This window comes from Mobula birostris, chromosome 18 (assembly GCF_030028105.1).
Source record: "Mobula birostris isolate sMobBir1 chromosome 18, sMobBir1.hap1, whole genome shotgun sequence".
Lineage (NCBI taxonomy): Eukaryota > Metazoa > Chordata > Chondrichthyes > Myliobatiformes > Myliobatidae > Mobula > Mobula birostris.
Window position 1 is genome coordinate 63,330,372 of NC_092387.1, and position 20,649 is coordinate 63,351,020.

The 20,649-nt window shown below is 38.6% G+C and overlaps 1 protein-coding gene across 2 annotated transcripts in view; it reads right to left on the bottom strand.

Moving 5' to 3' along the window:
• Positions 1-20,649, bottom strand: part of parga (poly (ADP-ribose) glycohydrolase a) — a 184,294-nt gene that overhangs the window by 14,372 nt on the left and 149,273 nt on the right. For both annotated transcript variants that reach the window (XM_072282825.1, XM_072282824.1), the window contains exons 14-15: positions 14,887-14,965; positions 13,048-13,156 (exon numbers count right to left, since the gene is read on the bottom strand). In XM_072282825.1, the coding sequence (XP_072138926.1) occupies positions 13,048-13,156; positions 14,887-14,965 (188 nt within the window). The remainder of the gene's footprint in view (positions 1-13,047; positions 13,157-14,886; positions 14,966-20,649) is intronic.

A 20,649-nucleotide genomic window follows, 5' to 3' on the forward strand; every position in this document is an offset into this window, starting at 1 on the left:
AAGGAACAATCCGGAGCTGGAGTCCCCTAAGGCAGTCCTACATTGAGTTCAATGCTGACTGGCAACTTCTGCGACACCGCTGGTACCAAACTGTATCGGTCTCTGCCGTTCCTTTCGGTTCGTCAGATGTGTAGAGAGGGGGAGCTTATTACATGGGCAACAGCTTGCTCTTCATATCGTACTGCCCAGGCTTGCGTATCTAGACAGCTAGGATGCAATATCCATGGTTAACTCTGAGTGTGAGTGTGTGCACACATTCACACACACATACATATACACATGCATACACATTCATACACACGCACACAGATGTGCACCCACACACACATATACACATATGTACAAAGACACACATACACTTGCACCCCATATACATTCACACACACATATACATACATATGCACACATTCACACATCCATATACTGTACATACACACACACATACATCTATATACATACACACACCCATATACATTCACACACACACATCCACACTTATCACTATAATTCAGTTTTTATTATGTATCGCAACATACTGCTACTACATAACAACAAATATTAAACCTGATTCTTATTCTGAAGGCCATCATGGTCAAAGAATGATATGGGGACTTTAATATGCACCTGATATGCTTTATTGAGGAAACAGGTTGCAGTTTTAATGTGTCATCCACAGGAAAGAAATTATTAGGTGATTGTCTTCCCGAAACATTTCCATGTGAGGTTACTTTGAAGCACACAAATTAAAAACAAAGGGAGACACGGTATACAAGGAACCCATCTCGCAGCAACCATATTCAACTAATTTATGCAGCAGTTATCAGACTAAATTTACAAAAAGAGAGATGACTGACAGTTCTTTGATCATTTCAACACAGGAACAGTTTGCTGGTGAGACAGTTGCGGGTATTTTCACAACATTCCCCTGCTAATTCAAATTAAGATATTAACTGATGCGTTAAATTGGGTAAAGTATTTCAGACAATACGCATTTCATAATGATGTAAGATAAAGCATCACGTGATGATGAGCCAAAATCAGAAGAAATTTAGCACTGTTGATTTAGAGGTCTAAATGATTTGCATACAAGGGAAATAATAACTTACTGACAAACACACAGTGAGAAATTAAAAGCATTACTTTGAAACTACCAGACTCAGCACTGGTCTTTCTGACCAGTAGAGTTAGTGTTGAAATGAATTAATGGCTGCATATCAACCCAACAGAGACTGCTGAGCTCCAATGTTCTGAAAAATTGTCATGATTTACTGAACCCAGGTTTACATTAATGGAATGCAAAATCTACAGGCTCAGCACCTCACTAACCTGATGAAATATTGACAAATAATTTATAAAGACTCTGCACAAATCTTAGTTACATGTACCATTCATTTATTCACAAGTGAGACAGTAATTCATAAACCTATCTTGATACAGATGAAAATAATCATTATATAACTGAATAATCTGTCAACAAAAAAATGCGATGGGGTGCTAATTTAGTTTTCCAATTAAAGTGCCACTAAGTTTTACTCCAACCATTTATTACGTGTTTGGACCTCAAGCATTTTCACCAAAAAGGGATATGATATTTCTCTTTGTTACTTGGACCACCGCCAAATCTTTAGAAGCTCAGAATGAAATTAAGCATTTTTATTTTATAGCTCCCACATACCTGTATCTTCAATATTTCACTGTCTACACAGATGAAAGAGATTCAGCAATTTGTACCGTCAGGCACTTCTCATTCAGATAAACATCTACAATATGATCTCAATAAATTCAGCAGGAGCACACTGTGGTCTTATCTTCCTGATAGGTCAAACAAATTGAGCATACTAGCAACATCTAAGCTATTACTAATGGTTAGCATTGCTGATTTTATTGTTCCAAATAGTTCCTATCAAGGTACATATACAATAGACAACCTTGAGATTCATTTTCTTGCAGACACCCACCGAAAAACAAAGAAATAAAATAGAATTCATGGAAATTCACACACAAAGGCAGGCAAACAAGCTAGTATTTTGTGTGTATTAAAGACAGGCAAACGTCACTTCCACTTCCCAGACATCTACACTCACCCCATCTTCTCGATATCTTAACAGGAATAGAGTTCTTGTCCTCACCTAACACCCCATGAACCTTCACATCCAACACATCAATCTCCATAACTTCCCCCAGCTTCAATGGGACCCTGTTATCAAACACTTCTTTAACAACCCCCCTCCTGCCCACTCTCTGCTTTCTATAGGGATCCATGAAGTTTTCTTCTTCATTATCAACAATATGGCCAATTTTTGCATTATATGTAATCTTCGTCCTCCAAGAGGACCACAACCTTGCTGTGGTTTGAAGGCTTGTGTGCCTCAATGATCTGGGGAGCTAGGTTGGCTGGCGTCAGGATAGCTCAGGATCACACATGCCAAACAGGTCAAAGAGCAGAGGCCTGTCTAAGAGCGGTCCACCAGTTCTCCAGGTTTGGGGGTTCAGCTCAGGGGCTAACACCCTGACTGGTGAAACAGAATTGTTATGGAAACAGCAATGAAGAATCCTTTCACATCTAAGTGTAATGATATTCCTGAGTCTCCACCCGGAACTTGCATGACTGGCAGTTGTGAAAACCGAGAGGAAGCTACCAGCACAATGAAGGAAGTCCTGAACACCATCAGAGTGGAGGATCTTCACTGCTGCCCTAAGTGCCAGCAGTGTAACGGGCAGCAGAGTGAAGAGCAATCTTCTTAACGTACCCCTACATTTAACCATTAACAGGGATCACGAAAAAAGAAAGAGCTTTGTGGAACCTCACTAGCGACAACTTTTGTGTCACAAAACTCCCACCAGCATGGTTTGCTGCCACTGTGCCAATTTTGGATGAAATTTGTTACCAATTCCATGTTTTTTTCCTTTTCTAACCAGCCTTTCACACGCAACCTTGATAAAAGCCTTACTAAAGTCTGTAGAACCCATTTCAAAAGTGCACCCTCTTCACTATCTCCAAGAATTCAATCAACTTAATCAGACATGATTTTCCTATATCAATTCCATGCTGACTGTTCCTGATCAAATCAGTCTCTTTGCAAATGAAGGTTAATTCTGGAATCTATTTGGAGTCAATCTACCCACCACTGAAATTAAATCAAATAGCCTGCATTATTTTTATAAACAGGAAGACATAAAAAAATTGTTCATTGCTAATTGTCATCTAATATTCTGGCAGCATTCCTACAAACAGAGAGGAATGAAAATTGAAGTCAAAGCCTCTGCAATTTCTGCCTTTGTTTCTTTCAACCATTTGGAACACATCGTACTTGGTAACTCATCTATTTCCAAAAACTGAAATTCTCCATACTAGATTCTTCTTAAACTATGTTTCTCCCATGCCATATTTCACACTCATCCACCTGAATTACATTGGCATTCTCTCATTCTTGTCAAAAGATAATCTCAAAATATTCACCAAGATCCAGATCCACATCCTCCATCTTCTCAAAGGTCATCTTTAAGTCCTTAATATCAGAATCAGATTTATTATCACTGATATATGTCATGAACTTTGTTGATTTGCAGCAGCGGTACTGTGAAATACATATTTTTAATATAAGTGAGGCAGTGCTCATGAGTTCATTGTCCGTTCAGAGATCTGATGACAGAGGGGAAGAAGCTGTTCCTAAAATGTTAAGTTTGTGTCTTCAGGCTCCTGTACCTCCTCCCTGATGTCAGTAATGAGAAGAGGGCATGGCCTGGATGGTGGGGTCTTTAAGGATAGATGCCGTCTTTTTGAGGCATTGCTTTGTAAAGATGTCCTCAGTGGTGGGGAGGTCTAGTGCCCATGATAGAGCTGCCTGAGTTTACAATCCTCTGCAGATTTTTCCAATCCTGTGTAGTGGCTCCTCCATACTAGGCAGTGGTGCAACGAGTTAGAATGCTCTCCACAGTACACCTGTAGAAACTTGCTACAGTCTTTGGTGACCTATCAAATCTCCTCAAACTCCTAATAAAATATAGATGCTGCATGCCTTCTTTGCAATTGCATCAGTATGTTGGGCCCAGGATGGATCTTCAGAGATGCTGATACCCACGAACTTAAAACTGCTCACACTTAACACCCTTACCAAGGTTGATGCACTCCTTAATAAGCCCTACCCTTTCCAGTCATTTTCTTATTCTTTATGCACTAAGGAAATAGCTTTGGATTTTTTTGCTACAGGTTCTGCAGTTATCATCCTGCAAAAAAAAATTCATAATTTGATTCTTTAGAGCATTGTATTGATTGACTGGAATTACATGGGGGAAGATATGGTTCCAATTAAGAATAACAGCTTGTTACAGTAACAGCGGGAAGGGTAGGGAACAATTAAAATTCCAAAGGAACATTGGAGAATTTTGTTTAAAGAACAGTATGTTGGCAAGGGAAATAATTTACTATTCCAGGGAGCTCAAAACCTAATTTTCACTCCTGGGACTTTTTAATGTGTATCTATTGTTTTCATCAGAAATATTGCAGCACAAAGTCAAGAGATCTGCAGAACTAGAAATAAGCCAGATAATCTATCCTAACAACAATTAATTTGCACCATGATGATTGCTTCAAGGATGATTCTTTTATGTTTTAAACCTGCTACCTTTTAAATATAACAGTGAGTTGAATATCTGTGGAATTCATTGCTATAGTCGCTGTGGAGACCAAGTGATTAGATATATTTAGAGCGGAGTTTGATAGGTTCTTGTTTAGTGAGGACATCAAGGTTATGGGAAGAAGGCAGGAGAATGGGGTCGAGCAGGATAATAAATCAACCATGATGGAATGGCAGAGCGGACTTGCTGGGCCAATGACCTAAATCTACTCCTATGTCTTATGGTCTTATAAAAGACAGTAGATCAATACAAACAAAATGGAACGAAGGACATGGAATGGAAAACAAAACCCGAGTGTTTGGTGTGGTACAACACTCCTCCATTAAATCCATGTAACTAGTAACTAATGATCTTGAAAAAGTTCTGGAAATCTAAATATAAAAATAATTCTACTATGAAATGTATGCATCACTTGCTACACTTACGGAAATCTGGTATTCAAGCAGCAACTTATACAATAGTATTCGTAAACTTAATCTTAGCTGTCATGAAAGCAAGGTTATTATGAAATCTGTATGATCAGCCATCGTTAACAATCTTCAATTAAATGATAGTGATTGATCATCTTCAGTATCATTAAGGCTTCATTTAAAAAAACTATTTACTTTCCATCCATTTTAAGTGCAAAAAAAAGTAATTTTTTATCCTCCTGCTGAGTAAAGACAAGAACACCACGGTACCACAGCAGATAGCACGACGCTATTACAGCTTGGACCTTGGAGCTCGGGAGTTCAATTCCAGCTGCCACCTGTCAGGAGTTGTACATTCTCCCCGTGAACTGAGTGGATTTCCTCCAAGTGTCCCGCTTTCCTCCCACAGTCCTGAGCCATACTGGTTAGTAGGTTAATTGGTCAATGTAAATTGTCCTGTGATTAGTCTAGTGTTAAACAGGTGTGTTGCTGGGTGGTGCGGCCTGTTGGGCCAGAAGGACCTGTTCTGTGCTGTACCACTAAGTTAAAAAATTAATAATAAAAATTTTGGAAGATTGGTGCTCACAGGAATGTTGTTCTGAACACACAATTGGGAAAAGTGTACTACAGAGGTGAAATGAGAGCTACAGTTTTGTAGAATTGTTACTTTTCATAGTTCAGGTAAAGACCTGCCAACCAGAAACATTGCAGCAAAAAACATGTCAACACCCACCTCTCTGGGAAAGAGTAGCTCCTTTTGGAACAGTGCTCACACAGTATATTTTCTGCCTGTAGAGTTACAGCTAGTTAGATATGCAATTATATTTTTATCCTTGCATGTTCTTCTCTTACTTATTATGACTGTCAATCCACACTTCAGAGGAGCAAAACTCCCAAGGAATTTGAGAATCTTTGCAATTCACTAAATTGTTTGAGGACAACAGGAAATCTGGCTGAATGGAGTTCGTATTTCATTAGCAATTGCTATGTATGGAAGGACTGGGTTATTTTAATTAAACATTTGGCAGCAATTAGAAAAGATATTTCCAATCAAATGCATCATATTGCATGGTATAGCTATGGGTAAGAAGAAATGTAACATTTTAAAGGAAGAAATTAAAGATAATTAAGAAAAATGTTATACTTTAATCCTACTTCAGAAGGTAATGTTACTGCATACAGGCTGTCATAAAAACTGAGAACAGGAGCTACAAATTAGAACTAATTATGAGATCTAGAACTAGTTTATTTTGCATTTCTTGCATTTTAACAGTAACTGCACTTCAAAGTAATGCATTCATTGTGATGCTTTGTAATTCATTGCAGTAGAGTAGCATAGTGGTTAACGTAACACTACAGCATCAGGTGTAAGTTTGGGATTCAATTCCTGTTGCTGTTTGTAAGCAGTTTGTACCTTCTCCCTGTGACCACGTGGGTTTTATCCCACATTCCAAAGACATATGGGTTAGGGTTAGTAAGTTCTGAGCATGCTATATTGGCACCAGAAGCATGGCAACTCTTGCAAGCCCCCAACAGCACATCCTCAGACCACACTGGTCATTGACACAAACAACACCGTACTTTTTGATGTACATGTGACAAATAAAGGCAATCTTTACTATGAAGGACTTAAAACACCATTGCTTTGCCAGCTATCAATACACCGGGTGATCATTTATTTCCCTCCCCCTTCTTTTTGGAAATTCCTGATTAGTCCAGGACAGTTTTGGATCTTTACTTCTCATACCTACAGCACAACAATTTTAGATATACACACTAGAAACATTCCCCATCTTTAAATCATTAGAATTGTTTTGCAGGAAAGGCTCAGATTGAATGGATGTGGAGAGGATGTTTTCCCTAGTGGGGGAGTCTCGGACCAGAGGACACAGAATAGAAGAGCCTCCCTTGAGGCAGAATTTCTTTAGCCAGAGGGTGTGAACTTGTGGAATTTTTGCCACAGATATCTGTGGAAGTCAAGTCACTGGGTACATTTAAACTGGAGGTTGATAGGTTCTTGACTAGTAAGGACTTAAAAGGTTATGGGGAGATGGCAGGAGAATGGGGTTGAGAGAGATAGTAAATGGTGGAGCAGACTCGATGGGCCAAATGGCCTAATCTGCTTCTAAGTCTTATGACCTTTTGATCATAAACTTCATAGTGCTGCATTGATCATAAAATTCATAGTGCTGCATTTGGAGAAATATAATAGGATGCTCTTCTCGGTGTCTTCTAACAATTCATGATAAAGAAACAAAGTACTCAACAGCAGAGTGAGGTGAAACCTCATGTGGATATCACACATTATATATTCTGGGTAAATTTAACTAGAGTTGTACAAGTTAACATTACAGTAAAGCTCATTTGACATCTCCCTGACATTACTGTGACAACTGTAATATATTTATGAGAATGTAGCTTCAAATTTCGATTTTGATGGAAGAGGAAATTGAATTGAAGAGTGTACCTGATGTATTTTTTTCCAATCATTTCTGAATCAAGTGAAGCAGGCAGGCTAGTCCAGATTGTGCATCATAGAAAACAGAAAATGAAGCAACACTGCCTTCATAATTGCTAAAATATAACCTCTTTTTCCAGTGATGAGCAGAACATGCCGTTAAATACACATCTTCGTTTCTCTTGGCATGTAAGCAAATTACATGGAGAAATTGGAATAAGGAGGGCATGAAGCATTTGACTGTGCGATTGGGCAGATTATTGGAGTGATGTAATTCTCCTATCTTAAAATTCCCAACATACGCAGGCATGGAGTAATGATGATACTCTTACTGGAAAGCTATTCCCAGACAAAAAAAAACTTTACTGGTGGTATCAAGTCCCCTCTTATTTGGTTTGCTACTTTATTTCTTGCTACTAGATCTCATTGCTTAATTGTAAGTTTACAGCTGTTGTTGATTACTTATTATTGCATTGTTAAGCAATTAACCTTCATTATCAGGTCAGCTATTAAATAATTGTTTATATATTTATTCATTCAGTAGTCAAAGAAATTTTAATCAATATTTGAATTTATCTTTTGTGAGAACGCCAAGTACTGGCTTTTTAATCAGCTCCATGCGTATTGTAACGCATTGGTGAACAATAAAAATCCAACTTTAAACTCCAATTACACCAGGGGACTGGAGTTTACCTATCTGCCCAGCTTAAGGAAACTGGGAAACTCCTGAGTGCAGAATCGGTAGAAAAGTCAATTTATTCTCTTAAGTGTCTGAAGCTAGAACTTGCCATTCTAATCCTTGCTTGCCACTTTATGTACATAAAATTAGTCTCTGTATACAAGCTGGAGGAACTCAGCAGGTCAGGCAGCATCTATAGAAAGGAATAAACTGTCGACATTTTGGCCTGAAACATCGTCTGTTTATCCTTTTCCACAGATGCTGCCTGACCTTCTGAGATCCTCTGGCATTTTGTACGAGTTACCCTGGATTTCCAACATCTACAGAATCTCTTGTGTTTATGTATATATGACCACAGTCAACAGTTAATTGTATGTTGTGTTGTATTGTTTTATGCACACTGTATTTTTATACTGCATTGGATCAATTTGTTCCTCTTTTCACTTGTGTACCGTAGAATGACAATAAAATGACCTTTAATCTTGTATACAGCCAAGGCAGAGTGTCTGCATTTAAAGTAAAATAAGAAACTCAACAATTTTCTCTATTTCTCTAAATTATTTTCCCCTTAAGTTGTCAAAAACTGCACCCTAAACACAACTGTAATGATAAAAGCCACAGTCATACAGGGGTACAAAGACTGAGGTTGATTGCTGTGAGTTTGGTAGTTCCAATGAAAGGTGAATTGGAAAGCTTTGAACAAGACACTGTGCAAGTATAGATGAATGGCTCTACCTTTGCCAAGACTTGAGAAAGAATGTGACCTCAGTGATTAGAAAGGTTGGCCATGTGGAGGATATGTTCAAATACACCCTGTTTCAATATTATTCAAAGTTAAGTCCACTTTAGAGATTTGATACTGATGCCTCCAGGGATACTTAAAATTACTGTATTGTCAGGAGTGTTCATGTCACCTTTCTTGGTTGAACTATTTAAAGAATCACTTGGGGGGGAGGTGGTTTACTAAAATTTATTCAGCTAAGATTATCAGACTGGCCGATCATTTGGTATTGGGATGTTGAGTTTGTTTTTGACCTTACATTACAGAAGTTCTGCCCCAAAAAAGCAACTTCTTAGAGATTACAGACAATATTACACTAAAAGAGTCTCCCATTCCCAGACAATATTACACTAAAGGAGGGTCTCCCATTCCCATTTTTTTTTATCTTACCAGGAGATTGAAGAGTGTTTTGAAAGAGTTAATACACAGCCAGAGGATGGAATGGGGTCAGAAGATAAGTAGTATAGGGTATTCTCCATGTAATTTAAAAGTTAAACATTTCCTTTTCATTTTAACAGAGAATGCAGGATGATCAAGCATGAATTTTCACACTACTCATTGTCCCACACTTCTAACAGACTGGTCCAAAATAATAGTTACCTACAATAGGAGCTGTGGCACAGGTCTATCTCTGCTCTTCCAAAGTATACATTTTTTTAGGTCACCAAAGCCCAGTTGTCTGGTGTCGTGGGCGAACTGTGATCAGTTTAAGTGGCTCTACAACAGTATGGCTACAAACCCTGAAAATTATTAATCTATACAAACAAAACTCCACCCATCCTTATGAGCAGCCAATGTGAATTCATTCTTCTCTCCTGAAATATCCTGATTTTCAGAATTTTGTTGTGCGAACAATGACATGGAAAATAGAATGTAGAAGAGTACAGTGTAGGCACAAGCACATGGGCCCACCGTGATGTGCTGACCACCTAGATCAGGGGTCCCCAACCTGGAACCCTTGATCTAGATAATTTATAGTCATTTTACTATCATTTTACCACCTCTGAACTGCTCCCACAACCAATATACTCACTTTCAAGGACTCATTTCATGTTCCTGATATTTATTACACACTTATTATTATATTCTCTCTTTCATATTTGCACAGTTCGCTGTCCCTTGCACATTGGGTGTTTTTCCATCCTGTTGGGTGCAGTCTTTCATTGATTGTATTGTGTTTCTTGTATTTACTGTGTATGTACGCAAGAACATGAATCTGAGGGTTGTACAGTATATGGTGACATATATGTACTCTGATAATAAATTTACTTTGAACTTAATTTTATGTCTTTGCACTGTACTACTGCCCCAAAACAACAAAATTCATGTCATCTCAGTTACATAAATCTGATTCTTTATTTGTTTCACCAGCTCCCCAGTATTCAGCTAAACCGAGCTCACGCCATTCTACATAGAGTTGCTGCTGCTACTGGACAATCAAAATGCCACAAACATTTCAACTGACAATTTACTTTCCTTACCCAATTTATACTCTATCACTATTTCCACTGTTGCTTCATTTTTCAGTGAGTGAGAGATTTAAAAGCCAAGTACCACTGAATTCAGAAATGCTCGATTGATTGGTATCAAATCTCCCTGATGTATGAAGGGCTCTAGTATGTCTCAGATGACTTATCCCAGTTTGATAGATTACAACCTAATAAACCTGCTTTGTAATATCAACAAATATGTGCTAGCCATTGGAAAACTTCTAACATATTGTTGATCCTGATGCTTAAAGCTGAAATTTGTTTCTACTTTACTGTATTGATCCTGAACCCAACAAGTTGAAGCAATCACCAAGAAGGCAAACCAGCAGCTATATTTTATGAGGACTTTGAAGAGATTTGGTATGTCACCAAAGACTAACAAATATTTATAGATGTGAGACAGAGAACATTCTGGCTGATTGCATCACCGCAGTATGGATCCAATGCACTCAAGAAGGCAGCTTCTTCCATTAAGGATCCCCTAAAGGTCATACCCTTTCCTCGTTATTACCAACAGGAAGGAGAAACAGGAGTCTGAAGACCAACGCTCAACACTTCCCCTCTGTCATCAGATTTCTGAATGGTCCGTGAACATAACTTTGCTTTTCCTCTTTTGCACTATTTAGTTTTTTCGTAACACAAGTAATTTTTGTCCACATTGTAATACTGCCACAAAACCGCTATGCTACTGTGGTATGAGCGCTACAGCAGTGTAGCGGTTAGCGTGACGCTATTACAGCTGGGGACATTCCAAATTTGGAGTTCAATTCCAGTGCTAAACTGTAAGAGGTCTCCGTACGTCCTCCTGTGGAACTCCTGGGTTTTCCCGGCTGCTCCAGTTTCCTCCCACAGCCCAAAGACGCACCAGGTAGATTAATTAGTTATTATAAATTGTCCTGGGATTAGGTTATGGTTAATCAAGGTTATGGGATTGCTGGAGCGGCGTGGCTTGAAGGGCGGGAAGGGCCTACTTGGCGCTGCATCGCTAAATAAGTAAAAGCAAATTTCAGGACACATCAGTGACAATAAATCTGAGTCTGATTCTAAAAAAGAAACATCTATATCGCTGAAAGTATAAAAAAAATTCATAACTATGAATCAAATTGAACTCCTCTATATTATGTTTAGTGCCATCAAGTTGTTTCTAACAAGAATCAAGCTCAAGCTCAATATTTTGTAAAAACTATTTCATATACAAGCAACACACATAAAAGTTGCTGGTGAACACAGCAGGCCAGGCAACATCTCTAGGAAGAGGTACAGTCGACGTTTCGGGCAGTTAGTCCTGACGAAGGGTCTCGGCCCAAAATGTCGACTGTACCTCTTCCTAGAGATGCTGCCTGGCCTGCTGCGTTCACCAGCAACTTTTATGTGTGTTGCCTGAAATTCCAGCATCTGTAGATTTCCTCCTGTTTGCGTATTTTATATACAAAGGGGTTTCCCACACTTGCGATGGGGACGCACGCTCAAAGGTCACTTTATTAGCTACCTGCTATACTTAATGAAGTGACCACTAAGTGTACGTTTGTGGTCTTCAGCTGCTGTAGCCCATCCACTTCAAGGTTCGACATGCATTTAGAGATGCTCTTCTGCACACCATTGTAACATCTAGTTATTTGAGTTACCGTCACCTTCCTGCCAGCTTGAACAGGTCTGGCCATTCTCCTCTGACTTCTCTCATTAACCACAGAATTGTTGCTCATTGGATTTTTTTTTTTTTGTTTTTCGTACCATTCTCTATAAACTCTAGAGAGGGGTTTCCAACCTGGAGTCCACGGATCCCTTGCTTAATGGTATTGGTCCATGCATAAAAAAAGGTTGGGATTTCCTGCTATAGAGCCTGTTGTGCATGAATATCCCAGGAGATCAGCATTTTCTGAGATACTCAAATCAGCCTGTCTCGGACCAGCATTCACTCCATGGTCAAAGTCACCGAAATCACATTACTTCCCCATTCTGATGTTTGGTCTGAACAACATCTGAACCTCTTGACCATGTCTGCATGTTTTTGTGCATTAAGTTGCTATCTGATTGGCTAATTAGATGCCTGCATTAATGAGGTGTACATGTATACCTAATAATGTGGCCACTGACTGTATATTTGCAAGATTAAAACACTCATGCGGTGACATACCTTTTTAATGCTAATCATATTCTGGTACCAAAAGTTCCCTTAGCCAGGAAGTTGCACACACATTTACCATCCATCTCAGTTTTTCTGCATTCTTACATATAGTTGAATTCAGTGCCAATTTAAGCATTTATTCTTCTAACTGACATTGCAATGGTTTTTACGTAAAGGCAGTCCTGATGTAATTGATTTTACTGCTTTGACATTTTTTCTTATAAAAGCTTTGAATTAATTCTGAACAATACAAAGTTTCAGATTGAAGCAATAGTTAAACATAATTGCCGATATAATAAGAACTCATTTACAAACCTGGATTTTGATTTATTCTTTAAAAATGTTCTAATTTTAATTTCCCACATTAGGATGGATTATTCAAGAGTTCGAAGGAGATACGAGATAAAAGAGGATTTAATTATCAAAGGAAAATAGACACAGAAAATAATGAGATTTAAACACTCACCTTATTAATTTCTCTCTTTATATTATCAGGGGAAAATTGTTCTTGATAATGTCTGAAAGGCAATGCATCTATGGCTACAATCTCTGTATGGTGCCTCTGCCAAGCATCCCTGAAGCAAATCAAGCAAAAAATAATTTTTAAAAGAACAATCTGAGTTTGTCTAAAAAACCTGAACTGGCCACTCATATGCACCTACATCTTGAATAAATATTGAGACCACCCCCCATAAAGCTATCAAAGTCAGCCGCTAAGAGCAAGGTAGGGAATAAGAAAGTCTTCTTTTCAATAAAGGTAAATTGAAAGAGTACATGGCTATTTATAAATTATACTCTCCTTACGTAATATAGAAATGAAACCAAATATAGTATATAAATCTGGACAATTTCAGTCTTTTAGAAGACGCATTTTTTCTCTACTCAAACCTTAAATACAACAAGGAAACATTGCATGAATTCAGGAAATGACAACTCATTACAAAGGTTCTGAAAGATTTTTATTTCAATAATCAAAGCATATATAACAAACTAAGATGTTGTTTCAACATGGTGAAATAATTTTACAAATGAACCTGCATTTTTAACTCTGATGTAGATTAGATCATGCCTCTTGCTTAATCATGACACTACCAATTCAATTTTCTTTAGTTTATGAAGGGTCCTGGTGAAGGATCTCAGCCCAGAACATCAGCTCCTTTTCCTCTCCATAGAGGCTGCCTGACCTGCTGAGCTCCCCCAGCATTTTGTGTGTGTTACTCTGGATTTCCAGCATCTATAAAATCTTGTTTTTTTTTTCTCTAATTTAGCTTGTGTAAAGTATCAAGGAACATTTCTCCATAGGGTCTCTTCACCATTTGGAGTGAACTTTGTGTGATTTAAATGAATCTTCCAGCCTGGGTCTCAAGGGAATGGAACCTTTTTCGTCTTCTCCACTTGGACCATGTCTCCCTTGCATTTGCCAAGGGAAAGAAGCCAAAGGTAATCTGGCTGGATGTTCAGTACTGAGATCTGAGCACAACAGAATGTAGTCTGGCACTTCACTTTCTTCAAGGAGGGAAGGCTATCGTCCAAGGGCAGCCACTTGCTGATAATATTACACTTTGACCTGTTCCTGCATTCCTAACAACTAGGGCTTCTGAGTGTTTGAGCAAAGTGCAGAAGGCCTGAAAATGTATGTCAGATGACTGCAGATACACATCTGGAGACTGATCTCCGAGACCTGACAAAGTTACAAGTCTGAGAATAGCATTCCTCCCTGTTCCATTATTACTCGTCAATATATAGACCAGGTCTAATACATTCACTGCTCTGGTTGCAAAGTTGACATGCTGGTAGAGCTTTGGCAGGACTGTTTTTAAGTTGGCATAATTGAAGTCACCAACAACAATGAAACCACCATCAGGGTGAGTGACTTCAAGGCTGCAGATTGAGCCGTACAGCTCCTGCAGCTCTTCTCCAGCACGAGCACGGGGGGGATCAGTTTGTTGTCTTTTGCCAATTGGCTGTTTGTTCATCCTGTCAGGTGCGGTCTTCATTGATTCTGTTATGTTTCTGGAACTTATTTGTGAATGCCTGCAAGAAAATGAATCTTAGGGTTGTACATGGTGACATTTATGCAGTTTGATAATAAATTTACTTTGAACATCTGAACTTTGAAATTCATCTCAGGGCCAATGGTCTGAAACTCCAGCTTCTAATTGAGTAGCTGCGATGTTACCTGGAAATGTACCCATTTAATACACATCATTCCTCTATTATCTTGCACTCTAAAGAAAGCAAGATTCTGTTTTTGAAAAAGAGACATAATTTCTTCATTGCAAGCTAAATATTCTTCAAATAATACCTGGGAGTCTGATCATTGCAGCTCCTGACCCATCTGTATGTATCTGCATAGCCTTCATAGATGCTGTACTGCTCTGTGCCTAAAAAAATGGAAAGATTGGCTGTAACAAATTATAATTCTTTTAAAATCCAAGAAGATCAGTGATTTAATTTTGAAATATCAGAAATTTAAAGTCAGAGCAGAGTAGAATTATTCCATCACTTGTTGAAATAAGTCAACCTAGATACTGGAAATTCCTTTAAATAGAAAATCAAAATAAATGTATAAATACAAGGATAAAGGAATGAGAGCACATTGCCTTTATTGCCATGCAGCTAGAATTGGACGTTGCTAGAAAAAGTTTACGAAACAAAGATTTTCTTTGTTGTACGGTATTTTCATTCTACCCTTCAATTAATAAAAAATGACATTTTTCCTTCTAAATATTCATAGTATACATATTACAGAAACAAAACATTTAAAGTGCTGCATAGTTTTAAGGCTGCTTAAAAATTTCCTGTTCAGAGCAATGGTTGGTCCGCATAGCTATTAAAAAAATAGAGGGAATGTTGGCTGCATTTTAAAGTTAATGAACCACCTTAATACTGGTTCAATTGATTCACAGCTTTTGCTTTTAACTGGTGAATGTTGATTATGATGCAAGATCGTCTAGAGACCATGGTTGCTAGAGCACGTGAAGACGAAGCAAATCGGCCATGATCACTGGGTGGAACAGACTCAATAGGCTGAATGATCTAATTCTGCTTCTATGTCTCATAGTCAAATCCAAGTAGGGTGGCTGGACATTACTTACATCACTCACTTTCAGCAACTGATTCCCTCAAACATCAACGAAGAAGTGTCTCCCTTGTTATAACCACTCCTTTTGCAAATCTGCAGATCAGTCCACTTTAACTAATTAACTAACTCAAATGTTACAAATAGGTACAAGTTTTGGATACATTGAACACTAGCTCGCTGTTCCTCTTTTGCACTTTTTTTTTGTTTATTTATAGTACTCTAATTTTGTATGGTTGTCAAAAGCAATTTTCATGTGATATGTCAGAGATAATAAACCTAATTCTGATTAATACAGCAATATTGATAGAAGAATAGTAACAGTATTGATATTGATCATATCAACTGAAGCAAAATGGAAGAGACAAATACAAAATCATTTTAAGCTTTTGATCAGCACAAAATCCTAAACTGCACCAACTATCATTTTAGTTTTCTTTGATGCCACTTCCATTCAGTCAAATAACACAAATTTCTTCGCTTGATGCCATTTTATTAATGCCCATCTACAGTGACAATGCAGAATGAATAATGCCCTTGTCAATCAAGCTTGTTATCCCCATTGTGGTGAGAAAGATGGATTTATGTACAAAATTTATAACAACTGCCTTCCATTCACTATAATTTTACTTTTCAACAGAAGAATTATGATGTTGTTATACAGTGGACTGTATGCTGCATCTCATCTGGCCCTTCCCATACAGCTCAATAAATAATGTTAAATAATGGCCGGGATTTTCCAGGAAATAGTACAGGACAAGGACTGTACGAAACACCCTGGCTCCATGGTACAGGATTTCCAATTAAACACTAGGACCAAGGAATCTGTGACATCAAAGTGATCTCATTAAACTGTCTAGGAACGAAAAGGCTGAGGAAATTTCATTGTTAACAAAATGGGAGTAAAAAGCTGATATTAATCTTTAAAATAAACATTTTTTATAAAAAAAACATAAAAGTTAGAAACATTGAATTTAACTAATTTGAAATATCATTCAAAAAATTTTTTTAAATTGTCTTGTATTTCAAACCACATAATTTACAAGATCTCCTGTAGACTTTATGATGGGAGATAGCTATATTGTGACTAAAAACCCTCTGAAGTCATCACCTCCAGAAACCACTAATTGTGGGCAAACGTTCACAATTAAGGGTCAATTGCAAGGATCAACTTTATTTTGTCATATGCAGTTACATTGTTAGGAATTTGCTGTGACGTGTTGGTGCGACATAGAACAATTACAAAGAATTATATAAAATTCTTTACAGGTTAAAGTATGGATAAGGAATAAATACCTGCAGGTATTACAATGTAAACAGCATTTTTTAAATGGTTTAAAGATACACTGCTGTCTAATTCAATTTTACCCTGAATTCTCAGAAGTCCAGTCACCAGGATGAATCACCCTGACTGTGTATCCTTTATTAAATCACAAGAGATGCCAGCTATTCTCCACTTTATCTTTGAACTGACCTCAAATAAATGAATGCCATCAAAAATAGGTCTTTGCTGGAAAAACATTCAAAATCATGAAAAAAAATCATCGATGATTAGTATTAACAAGTAAAATTGATGTAATTTAATCCTGAGATTCTGATATTAACCACGAAATGTGGAGGTGTTATTGCTAGTCATCATCTAGTTTGAAGCTTGAGATTAGATTACAGTTTTGTAACCCTGTTAGTTTTGAGTTGCTCAAAACAATGTAAAACAATACAACTCCAAATGTAAACACCATCTGTCTGTAAAATGAAAGAGCTGCCGCTTTCTCTTAGAGCAGTTGATATCAAATTGTAATTTTCCCTCAGGATGTTCTCTAGTGATCCAGCTATAAAATTTTCTTCAGTTTGAGCACTAAGGAAAAAAATAAAAACATAATTGGCAACCTCAATCATTCTGTGATAGTCTGCTTTTAAGTGAATGATAATAAGCAAATCAAATTAAAATGAAGCTCCATGCTGCAATCACAAAGTAGTCAAATTACTGACAACTACTGTACAATCTTCAACACCGCATCTGATTCCTGACCATCAAGATGAAATAGCAAGAGGCTTACAACAGTCAAAAAACACAGTATATTCAAAAGTCTGTGTGTTTAAAGCCATAATTATTTAGCCAAGCTTTTATGATTTAAGACTATTGAAAATAGACTGCTGTTAGAAAATGCTTACTACAGTTCCCTCTACTGTTGAGTCAAAGTACTGCTGCCAACTACATGCAACTTTCCCAACAACGTGCATAAAATGCTGGAGAAACTCAACTGGTCAGGCAGCATCTATTGGGGGGGGGGGGGGATAAACAGTCGACACTTCATCATAGATGCTGCCTGACTTGATGAGTTCCTCCAGCATTTTAGACCAGAATTAGACCATTTGGCCCATTGAGTCTGCTCTGCCATTCCATCATGGCTGATTTACATCCACTCTATCTAGGCCTTTCAATATTCAATGGGTTTCAATGAGACCCCCTTCCCAGTTTTTTAAATATCCAACAGGTTTCAATAAGATCTTGTGTGTGTTGCTCAAGATTTCCAGCATCTCCCGAATATCTTGTGTCCAAGATTGGCAAAGGGAACACTGAACTGTTTTTGTCACCTTTGCCAGTCATTAGTCAGATGTTGTGGTTAAGAAAGTCCTTAGTAACACAGTACACTGCTGCCAACAGGCTTGCCGTTTAGACAATACACCTCAGCACTGAAAAAACCATCTCACTTGTGAAGGGGCAATTCCCAACCAAACCGGAATCACTGAAGGATGATCGACAGCTACGGCAGGATCTGATTGTTATCACCTGCTTCAAAGTAAAACCAAGCAGTATACCGCATGAGGCAACAAGGATTCGCTCTCAGACGAACCCAATGCTTTTTATGTCTGACAAAACATGGAGGCACCTTCATGAGCTCTCACAGCCCCTGATGACTGTGTGATTTCAACCTCTGAGACCGATGCGAGTGCAGCCTTCAGGAGAGTGAACTCACGGAAAGCATGTGGCCCAGATGGGGTAGCTGGCTGAGTACTGACCACTTGCACTGATCAATTGGCTGGAGTGTTCACTGATATCTTTAATCTCTCCTTTCAGCAGTCTGAGGTACTCAGCTGCTTCAAGCAGGCTTCAATTATACCGGTGCCCAAGAAGAACGCGGTAACCTGCCTTAATGACTATCGCCTAGTAGCACTTACATCCACAGTGATGAGGAATTTTGAGAGGCTGGTGTTGAACCAAATCCTGCCTGAGGAGTGACTTGGACCTGCTCCAATTTGCCTACTATCACAATAGATTGACAGTAGATGCCATTTTATTGCCTCTTCGCTCAACCCTGGTATATCAGGACAGTGAAGGTGCATACATCAGGATGCTCTTCCTTGACCACCACAGCTTGACATTCAATACGATCATCTCAGAAAACTCAGAATCAGATTTATTATCACTGGCATGTGACGTGAAATTTGTTAACTTAGTAGCAGCAGTTCAATGCAATACATAACATAGAAGTAAAAAAAATAAATCAATTACAGTATACATACATTGAATAGATTAAAAATAGTGCAAAAAACAGAAATAATAAATATTTAAAAAGTGAGGTAGTGTCCAAGGGTTCAATGTCCATTTAGGAATTGGATGGCAGAAGGAAAGAAGCTGTTCCTGAATCGCTGGGTGTGTGCCTTCAGGCTTCTGTACCTCCTACCTGATGGTAACAGTGAGAAAAGGGCATGCCCTGGGTGCTGGAGGTCCTTAATAATGGACGCTGCCTTTCTGAGACACCGCTCTCTAAAGATGTCCTGGGTACTTTGTAGGCTAGTGCCCAAGATGGAGCCGAATAAATATACAACCCTTGCAATTTCTTTTGGTCCTGTACAGTAGCCCCTCCATACCAGACAGTGATGCAGCCTGTCAGAATGCTCTCCACAGTACATCTATAGAAGTTTTTGAGTGTAATTGTTGACAGACCAAATCTCTTCAAAATCCTAATGAGGTTAGCCAATGTCTTGCTTCCTTTATAACTGCATCGATATGTTGAGACCAGGTTAGATCTGCAGAGATCTTGACACCCAGGAACTTGAAACTGTTCACTCTCTCCACTTTTGATCCCTCTACAAGGATTGGTATGTGTTCCTTTGTCTTACCCTTCCAGAAGTCCATAATTAGCTCTTTCATCTTACTGATGCTGAGTCCAGGTTGTTGCTGCGACACTACTCCACCAGTTGGCATATCCTGCTCCTGTACGCCCTCTCGTCACCTCCTGAGATTCTACCAACAATGGTTGTATCATCAGCAAATTTATAGATGGTATTTGAGCTATGCCTATCCACACAGTCATGAGTATAGAGAGAGAGCAGTGGGCTAAGCACAGACCCCTGAGGTGTACCAGTGTTGCCAGTCAGCGAGGAGATGTTATCACCAATCCACACAGATTGTGGTCTTCCAGTTAGGAAGTCGAGGATCAAATTGCAGAGGGAGGAACAGAGGCCCAGGTTCTGTAACTTCTCAAACAGGACTGTGGGAATAATGATATTAAATGCTGAGCTATAGTCGATGAACAGCATCCTGACATAGGTGTTTGTGTTGTCCAGGTGGTCTAAAGCCTTGTGAAGAGCCATTGAGATTGCATCTGCCGTTGACTTGCTGTGACGATAGACAAATTGCAGTGGGTCCAGGTCCTTGCTGAGGCAGGAGTTCAGTCTAGTCATGACCAACCTCTCAAAGTATTTCATCACTGTCGATGTGAGTGCTACCGGGTGATAGTCATTAAGGCAGCTCACATTATTCTTCTTAGGCATAATTGTTGCCTTTTTGAGGCAAGTGGGAACTTCCGCCCGTAGCAGTGAGAGGTTGAAAATGTCCTTGAATACTCCCGCCAGTTGGTTGGCACAGGTTTACCGAGCCTTACCAAGTATTCCATTGGGACCTTCTGCCTTGCGAGGGTTCACTTTCTTTAAAGGTAGCCTAACATCAGCCTCTGAGACAGAGAGCACAAGGTCATCAGG